We start from the raw sequence: 15,423 nt of genomic DNA, 5'->3' as shown, positions 1-15,423 counted from the left end.
TTTTTCTCATATTCGTACCTTTCTTACAGCCTACCTACTGATGTCATGAGTACTGTGTTCAAGGTTGGAGCAAAAACGGAGAAAGGCTGGTCATTCCTGTTAAGCAAGTATGTCTCTCTAGACTCTGAAGCAGAAAAGAATAAAATACTTGAAGCTCTTGCCAGCTCAGAGGATGTACGGAAACTTTACTGGTATGAAACCACCCAAGCAATATGACATATAAAAACCAAAAGCATAAAAGCATGGTGCTCCTAGGTTTGGGGAGCTCCTTTTCTCTGGGATCTCCCTATTTCTGCCTTTACTTGTGGACTAGCCTTGACTTTGGACAGTGTGTGGGGGAGCCCACGTGTGTTGGGCTTCGTCTCAGGGACTGGACCTGTACAGATGGGCAGGAGGGGCTTTGCCTAAAAGAGATTGGGAGATGCCATAAATCACAGTCCCCTTCTCCTTTGTGCTTAAGAACTTTTTGATCTACTTGAGATGTTATCTTTAGTTAGTGCTTTTTCTTTTCTTTCCTTTTTTTTTTTTTTTTGGTCAAGGCATTGCTCTATCCAAGTTATCATTTTAAAAATGTAGGCACTTCAGTAGAACATATAAAAACCATGAGTTATACATTATGTGAATTTGTCAGACCTTTCCTTTTTTTTTTCTTAGAGATTTTATTTATTTAATTGACAGAGAAAGTACATAAGCAGTGGGAGCAGCAGACTCCCCACTAAGCGGGGAGCCTAATGCAGGACTCGATCCCAGGACTCTGGGAACATGACCTGAGGCGAAGGCAGAGGCTTAACCAAAAGAGCCACTCAGGCGCCCCAGACCATTCCTCCTTTTTAATATCCAGCAGATGAAGGGCTAGAGGTGGTAGTTTCACATGGGGTAAGAGGGGCAGTAAGGAGGGGAGGTTTCCTGGCAGGAAGAACAGTCAGTGTCAGGGTAGAGGAGCTGTAGGTAACCAGGAGAAATATGAAGGTATCTTGAAAGTCAGCAGTGGGAAGGAAAGGAGGGGCATGTGGCTCTCATTGCTTCTCTTGTATAACTTTGCTCAGGTAAATCTTTCTAGTGTTCCAGAGGTGTTCTTAGCACCTGTCCAGACCCACTTTCCAGAGGACGCATTATAGTCATTTTCTTTAAAGTAGTAGCCGGCCTCTGACGCAAGCAAATAAAAAAAAGTTTTTGTTTTTAAATCAAAAATAATTTTGTCTTGAACTAGTAGTACACTGATGAATTCCCCAGTATAAATACTTAAACAGTACCTAAGGAAATGGAATAAAATGTGAAAGTACCTCTCAGATGACCCCTCACTTCCATCCTTACTCTCTTCTCTCTGTTAACGGCATCTGTCCCGGTGTGTGTATTATATACTGAGCATAGTTTATACTGTACCAGGTGTTCTCTAACATTCTTTGTAGTGAGTGATCAGTCTTTGAGATTTGCCTTGTTCATTCATAAAGCTTATTTCATTTGTTTTTTTTTTTTTTTTTTAAAGATTTTATTTATTTATTTGACAGATAGAGATCACATGTAGGCAGAGAGGCAGGCAGAGAGAGAGAGGAGGAAGCAGGCTCCCCGCTGAGCAGAGAGCCCGATGCGGGACTCGATCCCAAGAGCCTGGGATCATGACCTGAGCCAAAGGCAGAGGCTTTAACCCACTGAGCCACCCAGGCGCCCCTATTTCATTTGTTTTTATGGCTACACACCATTCCACAGTATGGCTCTATCACAAGGTATTTAATCCATCACATGTTGGTGGGCATTTGGGTTTTCCTCCCATTAAAAATTGTTCTGGGGCACCTGGGTGGCTCAGTGGGTTAAAGTCTCTGCCTTCAGTTCAGGTCGTGATCTCAGGGCCCTGGGATCGAGCCCTGCATCGGACTCTCTGCTCAGCGGGGAGCCTGCTTCCTCCTCTCTCTCTGCCTACTTATGATCTCTGTCAGATAAATAAATAAAATCTTTTAAAAAATTTTTTTTCTGCATTCTTTTGGGGATATGTGTTTTCCTGCTAGAAACAGATATTCTAGCATGATAAATGAGAATTGCATTTATATAAGTACGAGGCTTTAGTATTTATCAGCTGTGTCCTAGTGTCAATTTAAATAACCCCAGTTTCTTTTTTTTTTTAATATTTTATTATTTATTTGACAGAGACAGAGGTCACAAGTAGGCAGAGAGGCAGGCAGAGAGAGAGGGAGAAACAGGCTCCTCACTCAGCAGAGAGCCTAATGCGGGGCTCGATCCCAGGACCCTGAGATCATGACCTGAGCCGAAGGCAGAGGCTTAAACCACTGAGCCACCCAGGCGCCCCTAAATAACCCCAGTTTCTTAAACTGTAAAGTGGAGATAGGTAATGACCCTGTTTGAAGCCTTGTTGTGTCAAGAATTTAGAACATAATCTAGTCCATATAAAGTATCGATAAATGTTAACTATTAATATTAAAAGCATATTCTAAAATGTTCTTGCTTTTTTACATCAAACAGCCCAGTTTTCTAAGAGTACCAATGTACCTATCTACTCATATCAAATAAGGTTTTTAACAACAACAACAAAATCCAGTCTTCAGAGTTATAATAAGCTCTACCTGAATTTATTTCCTAAATGTCCTTACTACATTAAGAACTATTTTATTATTGTGTGACAGTATATTTAAATCCTTATCTTATTGGTGAGTTCTGCCTTCATGTAAAAAAATGACAAGTTTTCAATGTATGGATCAATCTTAGACCAACCCAAAACTTATATCTTTTGAATTGCTTCAGCACCTTATTTAGGAGACTGGCACTGATTTTAAGTTCAGTGATCGCTTCATGACAAATACTTATTTTGGAAACTACATCTGCTTTGCTCTTCAGGTTAATGAAAAATAGCCTCAGTGGCGATACCATCCGAACACAAAAGCTGTCTTTCATCATTAGAACAGTTGGCCGACACTTCCCTGGACACTTGCTGGCATGGGATTTTGTCAAAGAGAACTGGAGCAAGCTTGTCCAGAAGTAAGTTTCTCAGATAACTACTAATTTTTCGTATTTTCCGGTTCTTCATTTTAAACTCTTCCCAATGTTGTATTGATTCATAGGATTTAAGATCTGCTGTGAGAGGAAAAATGCTTCAGTGACAGTTTAACTGAAACACCCAGAAATTTTCACCCTTGTAAATGTAATCCCATAATGTGAGTCATTTGACAGTGGCACTCCATTCGAGTACTGGTTAAGCCCAGCCATGCTTGACACTTAGGTCACTTCGCCTCACGTGGCCATTGACTATTTCAGAAGAGCTGTTTAGTTATGTGTGTTGAAAAATACCTCTTCATTGCCAAGGGATTGGATAAGAACTCAACAGCCACCCAGACAGCATGCGGAGGATTGTTTTTTTTCTTTCAAAGCAGTAATGGCATTTCTGGGGTAAGGTGTGATTTTTGAATCAATTAAATGAATTAATAATTTATCTGGGTATCCATAACCCCTGCCTTTTTCTGCCCACCTTTCCTTGCCACTGATAGTGGGAATGTGTGTAGGGTTACTTCCGATTTCCCGAGCCTCGTTACCCAGGAACAGGACTCCCAGTCTGCCTTTGGCCTGTGTAATGTATGGTCAAGTAATTCTTTTGTACTTAGGAACTTTGCTTCCCAGCAGCTGCCTCATGTTTTTGCTCTTTTGGCTCTTGTATTTGTGTTTCTTCAGGTTTCATCTGGGGTCCTATACCATACAAAGTATTGTTGCTGGGTCGACGCACCTGTTTTCAACAAAGGCTCATTTGTCTGAGGTTGGTTGTATAAAATGTTAGCAGGGAGATTGGGTCACCCTTTCCCCTTAGGCTGCTCAGTCTAAGTCAGATGGTGCCTTGTCATGCCACTTTCTGCCCCTTCTCTCTGTTGGCCTTGGTCAGTGCCAGCAATTCTGCCCTAGGATTACTTCTTAAAGTTGGGGGTGGGGGCTCAGCAACGAGGACAAATTCTGATGAGGAAGATTTCTGATTCCATTCTCAACAGTATTCCCGCGTCTGCCTGATACAGATCATTTTTTGAATTAAGACCGGCATATGCCAAGTCTCTTTTTAAGTGGTAACAAAATGGTTTTAAAGAATTCCATTCCAAAGGTAGAACTGTACTAATTTTAATTTTAGACTACTTCATTTACTGTTACTTGGCTTTTTTTCTTTTTTCCCATTCTAAACTGGAAAAATTCATGCTTGTGGAAGTAAGGGCAATTCATTTTTTAAATTACCTCAGATTTCACTATAGTTGACCAGGAACTTGATGTAAATACTTCAAATATTAAACTACTTCTTGGAGACACCTGGGTGGCTCAGTTGGTTAAGCGTCTGCCTTCCACTCAGGTCATGGTCCCGAGGTCCTGGGATCGAGTCCCGCATCGGACTCCCTGCTCAGCAGGGTGTCTGCTTCTCCCTCTCCCTGCTCCCAACTCTTTGCTCTTACTTTCTCTTGCTTTCTCTCTTTCTCCCAAATAAATAGATAAAATCTTTAAAAAATTAAAGTAAAACAAAATTAAAGTCCTTCTTTTCTGTACTTCTTTCAAGAACTCAGTATAGCCATGACTCAGTTAAACTTATTGGAAAAGGTAACTTATTCAGGAGTTACCTAGGATTTCCTGTTCTTTTGAAATACTTCTGTGTGCAACTTTTACAGGTCCAGGCGTTCTTTGAAAATCAGTCAGAGGCAACCTTTCGGCTTCGCTGTGTCCAGGAGGCTCTGGAAGTCATCCAGTTGAATATCCGTTGGATGGAGAAGAACCTCAAAACTCTGACATGGTGGTTGTAGCATGTACAGCTGTGCCCCATTTTGTTGCCCGTTCAGAGTTCTTGTTAACGTGGGCTCTGCTGCTTTTGCAAAAAGCCAAGGTGAAGTCAGAATTGCTGCCGAGTCGTTTGCAGTCTTTAGGAGTTCTAGTTCGCTCAGGGCCCATCCGTGTTTTTCATCTGTCTTTCTCGAATTGTCTTTGGGCAGTACGTAGTTATTTATTACAAAATTAATTCACCTATATGCCAACATCTACAAAAACAGTGAGTAATTTTTCTACTTTGAAGATACACAAATGGGGGTGGGGGAGTGGGGAACGTCTGTTTTGGTTCTGTTCTGTTTCTCAGTATCCGGAAAGTACTGACCCAGCGAAACAAGGGAAGATCTACCGTGGGAGCCGGCCTCTGCGGGCGCTGCTTTGCCAGCCTTGTTGTTGCCTAGTGATAGACGATAGATGTTCCTTGAGTGTGGTACAGAACATAGCTTCAAAAACTATGGTAACGAAGTCTGCGAATCCTACAACTGTTAGAAAACTGATCTCAGGTGTGCAGATCTACTTTGGTTTGAGGTTTTGATTAATCTTTTATTTTCTGAAACAAAGTTTAAATAAGATCTATAGCTTCTTTTTTTTTTTTTCTGCAGAACAGCCAGGTGCTACAGAATTTTTAAATTTTTGTTGTTCTGAAAAGCTAAGTAACAAGGACAAGAGATTAAATTTTCCAAATATCTAATACTTATTTTTCACCTTTTAGGAAAATGTTTCAAACTGAGTTAGCTTTAATTATAATTATTTTATTTATGAATTCCAATATTCTCCAAATCTGTACACCTTTATCACTCCCTGCCATAGATATAGCTTGTGTTATAGAAGAATATGTCTACATGTGTGGCAAGCATTTTGTTAGTACTGTTGTCTTTTATCATGACTTTATCACTGTTACTAAAAATAAAATTAGGTTGCCTTTGATGTTACCTAATCATAGACACCTTGCTCTGTCAGTCATACTCCTGTGTAGATTTTCATGTTATATGGTAGCATATATTAGAAGCATATTTTAAAATAGGGCCTTTGAGAAATTTAACATTTTTATTTGAAGTTCACCATAGTACCTTAAAAGAATAAAGAGAATATGGGATAGGAGTAACTTGATTCAGATTTAATATGGTGGGCTTTGAATTTTTTCTACTATCAAAACAGTACTTTTCTTTAGTTGAAAAATCAGTGGGTTTTGTTTGTTTTGTTTTACTTTGTTTCTATCATGCCCAAACTAACTGATTTAAAGGAATGGCCAAGGAAAGAAAGAAAGGGAAGATTTCCAAAATCGTATGGCATTTTCACTCCTTGTAAAGGAGAAATACTGTACTTGAATTTTTTGAGCTATGCAGACTTAATACCTAGATTGTTGAGTTTCTTTGATTCTTAGGGGAAAAGCTTTCTTCCTAATAATTTTTGAGTACTTAATATTTTGTTTGAAAACATCTTCTGTGTACATAAAAAGGGTAGATACCCATTTGTGAGCACTTAAAACACTCCAGAGAATCAATGGGAAAGGTCACCTTTTTTTAAGTTAGCAGGTATACAGTGAAAATATGTGGGATTGTGTATAAAATTATATTTTATTTTATGAAAATATTTTTATATACCAAAATTTACAATGCTGGCAAGCTAAAAGGTAGCTTTCTTTAATCCTAGTGTGTTTTCCCCCAAGTTAGTCTTTTCTAAACATTTACCTCTGGTTCAGAGTACAAAATATTATATCCTGAGAATTGCAGAATCCTCTAAAGATGTCTTATGGAAGCTGGGGTGATTGTAGATCTTTATTCCTCTTGTGCTCAGCAGATGAATAATAGTTTAGTTGATATTGGAAGTTAGTGTGTTTTTATATTTTTAGAGTGGGGAAAATACTAAACTTTTGAGGGGTTTTTTGGTTGCTGGTTTTTTACCATGTTATATTACTGAATTCCACTTTGATACAGAGTTTAAATTTTGCTACTTCTCAACATCAGTTAAGATTTTTCAGTTATACCTGCCCATCTTTACATTGCTCCTGTAATCTGTGTTAACTCTGCATATGGCAAATCTTATCTTGAATTATATAATTTTTCTTGAGTGTGTGTGTATGTGTGTGTGTGGGCAGAGAGTAATGTTTAAGTAAATCCTTATCAAAACATGGGCTAAAAAAGGAACTGCCTTGTAATCCATTGCTTTCTTTGTACTCAGTCTGTTCATTGCCATAATACGGGATCCATGCTGGCTGTAGTTCTATTTGTAGGCCTCCCCTAGAGTAGCCCTCACCTCACTGTTTCCCACAGAAGTCCGTAATTTTTAATGTCAAGCTAACCCATCTCTATGGCACTTCCAAAAACAACCCTTAGTCAGGAATATAAGGCTACGAAATAGGTAGAACATGTGACATAACAGGCATAACCGTAGCTTTTGAAGTTTTATGCCCCAACACTTTGGCTTAGCCATGGTGTCTCTGAGAACTCCCGTCTGTGCGCCTGTGGCTCGCCAGGCCCAGTGTGACGCCGTCGGGTGTTCATGTTCGCTGCAGACGGACGAGCTGCTTGAACGTAGTAGAAGATGCCCATTATGCTGGATGATTAAGAAAGGTAAAGTTGGGAATTTGGAATTGCAGAAGAAAAACTTGTGCTTTGGAGATGAAGTAGAAATCTAAGGCATCCAAGTTCTTTATCAGCAAGAGATTGGATACATTAAACTGCAGGGTGTCAGCTCCCACCCCCAGCTCCCACCGGCCCCCATCTCATCGTTTTCTAGAAATCCCTGTAAGTGAAACTGTGTTGCCGTTGTGTGAGTGTTCCTGAACTTTCTTTCCATCCCAGGTTCTGCTTAATTCTCTTTGCCGTTCATGTTTTTATTTTATTGTACTTGAGCCTCTATAGGAAAAAAAGAGCTGTCAGAGGAGTTCTGGGTATATAGAGGCTCTGGGGCTGCGTCAGTCTCCCTGGGGACCGAACAGAGTCCTTTCTGAATACTGGAAAGTAAGAAATGAAAGTTAAGTGCTAAGTTTGTCGGATTACTGGTAGCCTGTTACTGAGTTGTACTGTAAGAGCTAGTGCAAACTGAAGCACCTGGGCCCATAATGGGTGGTCGGATTGCTGAGTATTCATGTCACCCCCATTCATCTCATGGGGCTGCAGAGAAGGCGTAGGAGTTCAGGACACGTATCATCGCTGAGGACAGCGTTTCCTGGGTGGAGTTTGCAAAATGAGATCTGAATTCCATAGGTCTGATAGAGCTCTTTTTCTCCCCTTTGCCTTTGTCATTTGGTGTTTACTGCAATGAATTCTCTTTCTAAAGAGCTTCTTCTCTTCCCACTCTGACACTTTCATTTGTACTTTAAAAAAACGAAGGTGTGTATTTTTGCTATTTTTGCATTCTTTTCTTTTGTGCTTCATTCTCTGCACTGGCAGTGGGTCCTGAATGAGAAGGGGCTGTTCACACGTGGGATAAATCTCCTCTCCTCCCTTTCCCTTCTCTGCATGTGCAATAGCCCATAGAGCAGTGGATTGATGTCTTTGAGTGGCTTTTGGCGGGGAAAGGGGTTTATACTTTTTGAATGTACATATGTGGCTTTGATCTACTTTTATTTTCCTTCATTCTGTGTACTTTCTTCTGATAAAGAGTGAGATACTGTCCTGTGAGAATCTTTTCTGCCCTTCCCATATTGCCTGTGTGGGCAACAGCTGCCCAGTAGTTACTTGATGTTTCTTTTTTGGAAGTTGATGGTGATACTGGGAGGTGGGGGGAAGAGCAGAGAATGTTCTTTTTAAAATATGTGCAGAATGTTTTTGCTGCTGTTTTGTGGGTGTTACTTCATTTTGCACTTTGTTCGTCTTTTTCGTGGTTCATTTTCCTAATGAACCGTGGCGGTCCGGAAGTCTGATGGATGCCCAGGTACCGCTTCCCTTGTTGCTTGCATGGACAGTAACTAACAGATTAGTTGTAGCTGCTCTTGTTTGGATCTAGTCTTGTGGGGTGGGGGTTGTGTATCATCCTTTCAGATGTGTATCTGTGTTATGCCCCTTTATGTTTCATTTTGTGTATGTTCTTTTGGATGTGTGATACATACTTAGTGAAATTGAGGTTCAGAGTATGACAGATTTCCTGTTTGCCCTTTTCCTTATTGCCTTCTTGGGCGGTAGCTAATGTTTTGTTTTGTTTTGTGGGGTGGGAGGAAGTAGGGTATGTATTTATATGTAAATAGACTTCCTACTACTTGACATTACTTATTCATTTCGTACTGCCTCCTCCTGAGAGGATGTCAAAGTACGCAATGAGATGTGGAGGTCCGGATGTATGACATTCTCCTTTTGTCCCCTTCCCTTATTGCCTGAGTGGGCAATAGCTGGTAGAGTAGTTGTTGGAGTGGGGTTTGGGGGCGGGGGGGAGGGATGTGTACATGCTGTATATACCTGTTTTTACTACCAAGTTGTATTATTTCATTGGGTATCCCGACTGGAAGTCACCCAATGAACCACGGAGGTCCGGATGTATAACAATCTCCTCTTGTCCCCTTCCCTTATTGCCCGAGTGGGCAATAGCTGGTAGAGTAGTTAATTAGTTTCAGAGGTTCTTTTGTGGGTTTGGGGTAAATACTTTAAGTGTGTGTTTGTGTGTGTGTGTGTGTGTTTACTTCCTTATTATATAGTGCTTCTCTGTGTACCCAGCCTTTCACTTGGACACATAGGTTCCTAAAGAACCATGGAGTTCTAGATGTGTAGCAATCTCCTCTTCTTCCTTTCCCTTTTTATCTATGTAGGCAATAATTTTCAGGTGGTTTGGGTTTCTTGAGGTCTTGGGGGTAGGAAGGGACTAAGGGTGGGATATAGACTTTTGGAAACTGTATGTACAGTGTTCGTTACTATATTGTGTTACTCCGTTTCGTACCCCTTCCTTGGGCGTGGAGGTACCTAATGAGATGTGGAGGTCTGAATGTATGACGGTGTCCTCTTGTCCCCTCCCATTATTGCCTCTGTGGGCAATAGTTTTAGAGTAGTTCTAGATTAGTTTTTTTACTCTACCCCTCCCTCCTCAGAGAGGGTGGGGATACATACTTTTTAAAATGTATATAAATATTTTTGTTCCTTTTTTCTGTTACTACATCTTGTACCTAGCTCTTTCCATGGATATTTAGGTACATGATGAAAATTAAGGTTCATTCTATGAAAAAAATCTCCTCTTGTCCCCTTCCCTTATTGCCTGTCCAGGCAATGACTAGCGGCATAGATGTTTAGAGGGTTTTTTGGGCAGGGTGGTGGGGGCATTTCTGGGTTTACATTTTTAAAGATGTATATATACGTCTGCTGTGGTGGTGGTGGTGGTTGTTTTGGTCTTTTACTTTGAACTGATTTTTTTTTTTTTTTTTTGGCTTGGATTTGTAGATACACAGCGTAGTGCAGAGGCCCAGATCCAGAGGCGTGATAAACCTGTTCTCTCTTCCCTTACAGCCTGTGCACGACTGTATGAGGATACTGGAGGACTTGGTGTTTGTTTTTTGGGTTTGGAGTTCTTAATGGGGAATGGGCTTATTAGGTAAGATAGGTGGTTTTTTAAATGTATATAGATGTTTCTGCTTCTTTTTGGTGTTTACTTCATTTTGAATCTAGTCCTTTGCATGACGATTTAGGTACTTACCAAAAGTTGAGATTGATTCTATGAAAAATCTCCCCTACTCCCCTTCCCTCATTGCCTGGCCGGCAGTGGTAGAAGAATAGTTGTTTAGTTTCTTTTTTTGGAGGGGTGGGGGGTGGGTGTAGTCTGAGTGAGAGAGAGAGAGAGAGAGTGTGTGTGTGTGTGTGTAAACATTTTTTTTTTAACGTATATAAATGTTTGCTACATTTGTGTGTTATTTCACTTAGTACTCAGTCCTTTGTGGGACTTGTAGTTACATAATGAAACACGGAGGTCCATACGTATGATAAATCTCCTCTGCGTCCCTTCCCTCACTGCCTGCATGGGCAATAGCTTTATAATTTGGGGTGATTTTTTTAAGGGGGAGAGATGATTTGGGTGGGTTATGAGGAGGGGAAAAGGACAGGATATGAACTTTTAAAAACTGTATATAGATGTTTTCCTATTACTGATTTTGTACCTAGTCTTAGCGTGATGTATAGGTACAAGATGAAAACTGAGGATCAGTGTATGACAAATCTCCCCTTCTCCCCTTTCCCTTATTGCCTGTGTTGGCAATCGTGAGTAGAATAGTTGTGTGTTGTTTATTTACTTGGTTTTTTGGGAGGGGTTATATTTTTGGCAGGGGAATATTCTTAACACATATGAAGATGGGTGGGGGGTTTTTTGTTTCATTTTGTATTCAGTTCTTTGCATCGCTATCTCTATTGGGACCTAATGAAAATTCAGTTTCATAAATTGACAGATCGCTTCTTCCTTTCCCACATATTTCTTCATTTAGCAGTGCCAAGTGTAGTTGTTGTTTTGTGGTTATTTTGTTTTATTCTCTAGGATATATGCCTTTAAAAATGTAAGTGTATATAAGCACATATCTAATCTGCTTTTTTTTTCATTAATACATGGATCTAAAAAAACAAACAAACAAACAAAAAAAAACGAGTCCCACCAAATCCCTGCCCTCTGACTTGAAAGGCGTGGGGTGGTGTAACTCATGGCAACAGGTATAGAGCAAATAAGTTGGGAGAAGACACTTGGCTGTGGTTGACTTAGGATAATCAGATTCAGATTCAGGTTCAGCATTTCTTGTGCTGATTCAAACTGAAGGAAATGGTGAGAAGGGACCTGTACTTTGGAGAGTTCAGAAAGCCAAGAAGACAATACTAAGTACAAAGTAGTTTTAAAGGTCTTTGCTGATTAATCTTTCAGTAACTGGTATGCCAGTAAAAGTGCTGCCTAGAACTTTTGTGAAGACCCTTGAGAGCAGCTTCTTTTGGGGGCCTGGAATTCTGACTTGTCTACAGAAGTCTCCCGTAGTTCCATTGATAGCATGTTCCTATGTAACCCGATAGAACTTATTTTGATTTCTGGAATGAATGTTTTGAGTCATTGCCACGGTTCTAGTGAATAACCGCATGGGCCCCAAAATGAATCATTCCAGAATGAATTGGGGAGCAGGCCCTCCTTCAGCGCCCATCTATAGTAGGGCAAGTTGGCCCTTTACTACCCAGAGCTCTTCTGTGTGGCTGCTTCTCTCTCCTCAGTTCTCCGTTAGCTGGACCATTCCTGTTTTGTTTTTTCTTTTTGTCTTCAGCGCCTGCGGTATTAAATGTTACCCTCATGTACGCTTAAAAATGTAAGCCGTGTTGCCTCATCAGCTGTACGTTTTTGCATGCGTTTCATACATCCAGACTTGGCGTTGTTCCCTTTCAGCATTCTTGAGTCGTACTGACTCTTCCCCACCACATGGTAAATGTTAGGACTCCACGTTTGTCTGCATCAAAGAAAATGCATGTGTCAAGTCCCTCACTCCCTCTCTGCCTCTCTTCCTTCCTTGCTTGCTTTTTTTCTTCAAGCTTCTGAGCAATCTTTGTTCTGCAGTTGATAATGAATATAATGCTGAAGATTTGCCATATTTTATTATATATATTTTTTAGAAATGTTGATAGGACTCCTAGAACATTTGCAAAAAGATACCATTTACCATATCAAACTCTCAGGTTCTAGTGTTCAAAAATTAGCCTATACTTTGCTGTTATTTATACCTGCTGCTGTAGAAAAAAATAAGAGTTTGTTCATGACACATGTAACTTTGGTCATAAATAAGCGAGAAAGGGGCACCTTTTTGGAATTAGTCATGGTAGTCATTAGTGATATTTCTGAACAGTTCTTAATTTGAAATACTTCAAAGAAGTAAAGGTCATGGCTTAGCTGAATGAAATGTTCCAGAAGTTGCACTGTATAAACCATCAGTACATAATACACTTGTGTGTGTATGTGTGTGTGTGTGTGTGTGTGTGCATACAGATATATATATAGAATTATAGCATAATTGGAGCATTTGCATTAATCAGCAAACTCACACTGAGACAAAACTTAAGTCTTATAGCCGTCTTGATTAAAGCCAAGTGTTCCATGTTGCTATGAAGAGTAGTCTCTTTCAAACACTTTGAAAAGTAATTACTTGGAAACTTATAAAAGTATTACATTTTTGTATTTAAACACCTAAATGGATCTCCAGTTCTTTGAATCTGAGCTTGTGGGTGGAATTCTAAATTTGTATCATAATCTGTCTTTTGTGGAAAATTTTGAAAACAGTATGTATAATATATATGCAAATTGTGTTGTGTCACTTGTAAAGGGAAAAGGCTTATTTTTCTTTATATTTCTGATAACTTGTTTTGCATATGACCAGCACTGACTGAAAGGCATGTGTAATTGCAAACACTGTTGCTTTTTTTTTTTTTTTTTTTGTGAAATGAAAATAAAAGTATTTAAATATAAATGTTGTGTGGCCTATTTGGATGAAAAAAAAAATGGGTATGTAAAATGGTGCATCTTCTCAGATTACATGCTTTACCAGGATAGTGACCATACACATTGTGTTGCATGATTTGGTTTCTACCCCACTAGGACCCCAGTATCTCCACTGCCTTTAACTCAAGGTTTCTCAAACTCCCACTATTGATATTTGGGCCTGTCCTGTGCTTTCTCTGGTGACTAGTAGCATCCTCAGCCTCTAATGTAAATAGCAACTCCAGTGTGACAGTGAAAAATGCCTCTAGATGTTGCCAAATTTTTCTTGTGATGCAGTGGGGATTAAAACTTTCAGTGGATGCTTGGAGCAGGAAGCTCAGTAACAGTTACAAGAGCTCGCTCTAGGGCAATGATTGACTTTTTAGACTGAACTGCTTCTTATGAATGCTCAGTACCAGTTGATACAGTAATAGTTAAGTACCTTACTCCGTATGAGACGTGTAATGACTTATGCCAGTGAAACCAAAGATCACTCACTATCTGAATTTGAAGGTGAAAGGACACTGAATGTTACCAAGGAACACTCGCCCCCTTTGCTGTGATTCACATATAATTGGAGCAGAGGTGCACAGCTTTCAAGGGAGATGGTGAGGGTTTTTTTTAAGTTAAAACTATATATTTTATTTATTATTTATTATTAATTTTTTTCATTAAACTTTCCTAGTCACGTCGACTAAAAGTTTCTCTATTCTAACCCACCATGAGTGGTCTTGAGGGACAATTAAAAATTTCTTAGGCTTCCAGGTGGGGTAACTAGAACCAGTATTCTTTTACAAGTAATTGTTAAGGCTTAAAGTTGGGCATTTTAGGGCAAATACAGTGTCTTGTCATCCCCTTACCCAAAACCTTATTTCTTGAGACACAAAACTATCTTGAAGCTATACCTTTTAAGAATCTCTTATGATATATATTGGAGAATCAACAAAGTGTAGGCAACCTACTGAATGAGGAAGATACTTGCAAATGATCTGTTAAGAGGTAACTATCCAAAATATATAAATGACATACCACTTAACACTAGAAAACCAAATAATCTGATTATTATGGGCAGAAGACCTGAATAGATATTTTTCAAAAGAAGACAGTATGGATGGCCAGCAGATACATGAAAAGATGATCAGTAGCACTCATCGCCAGAGAAATGCAAATGAAAACCACGATGATAAATCACCTTGCATCTGTCAGGATGGCTAATATCAAGAAGACAGGAGATTTCAAGTGTCGACGAGGATATGGAGAAAAAGGAACCCTCACGCACTGTTGATGGGAATGTAAACTGATGTAGCCACTTTGGAAAATGGTATGGAGGATCCTCACAAAATTAGAATTACCATATGATCCAGTAATTTTACTACTGGTCATTTATCCAAAGGAAAAAAAAATAATCCCATTAATTTGAAAAGATACATGCACCCTATGTTTATTGCAGCATTATTTACAATAGCCAAGACATGGAAGGAACTTAAGTATCCCATTGGCAGATGAATGGATTTTATGTGTGTATATATATATACATAGTGGAACATTATTCAGACATAAAAAAGAATAAGATCTTGCCATTTGCAGCAACATGATGAATTGGAGGTTATTATGCTAAGTGAAATGAGACTGCAAAATACCATATGATTTTGCTCATATGTGGAATCTAAAAACAAAGCAGAAAGAAACCCATAAATACAGAGAAAAAACTGATGATTGCCAGAGTGGTGAGGGGTACGGGGATGGGCAAAACGGGCGAAGGGGCATGGGAGGTACAGGCTTCCAGTTAGGGAATGAGTAAGTCACTGGGATGAAAGGCACCGCATAGGGAATGTGGTAAATGGTATTGTAACAGTGTTGTATGGAGGTAGATGGCAGCTGTCCTTGTGGGGAGCTTAATGAAGAGCTGTTGAGGCATGTTGTACATCTGAAACTCATGTAGCATTGTGTTGTCAACTATACTTCAACTAATAATCGTAATATGCTAGAGAAATGTTCTTAGGAGTTGGGGAGATTTTGGAAGGCAGCTATGCTCACCACTATACCACCAATGCGGAGTTGGGGAGCTTTTGATCGAAAGCTACTGGTTACAGTTTTTATACTATTTTATTCATTGATATCTGCAAAAACAGTTGAACTAAAACCCTTTATAAATGTAGAGAAGAGCACTTTGATTTCAAAGTGCTTTGAAATCTTTTTGATTTTTGAAAGACTTTTTGATGA

The 15,423-nt window shown here is 39.5% G+C and overlaps 1 protein-coding gene across 2 annotated transcripts in view; it reads left to right on the top strand.

Moving 5' to 3' along the window:
• Nucleotides 1-13,163, top strand: part of LOC123938249 (leucyl and cystinyl aminopeptidase) — a 106,592-nt gene extending 93,429 nt beyond the window's left edge. The window contains exons 15-19 of one of the 2 annotated variants that reach the window (XR_006817698.1): nucleotides 30-191; nucleotides 2,848-2,988; nucleotides 3,676-3,757; nucleotides 4,641-4,852; nucleotides 10,158-13,163. Coding sequence is in view for 1 of the 2 variants with exons in the window: in XM_045999457.1 (XP_045855413.1) it covers nucleotides 30-191; nucleotides 2,848-2,988; nucleotides 3,676-3,757; nucleotides 4,641-4,772 (517 nt within the window). In the remaining variant the exon portion in view is untranslated. Of the gene's footprint in view, nucleotides 1-29; nucleotides 192-2,847; nucleotides 2,989-3,675; nucleotides 3,758-4,640 lie in introns of both variants that reach the window. The other variant, XM_045999457.1, reaches the window with a different exon arrangement.
• Nucleotides 13,164-15,423: the final 2,260 nt, after the last annotated feature.

This window comes from Meles meles, chromosome 3 (assembly GCF_922984935.1).
Source record: "Meles meles chromosome 3, mMelMel3.1 paternal haplotype, whole genome shotgun sequence".
NCBI lineage: Eukaryota > Metazoa > Chordata > Mammalia > Carnivora > Mustelidae > Meles > Meles meles.
The sequence above is the reverse complement of the archived record's forward strand: the minus strand, read 5'-3'. Positions and strand labels throughout refer to the sequence as shown.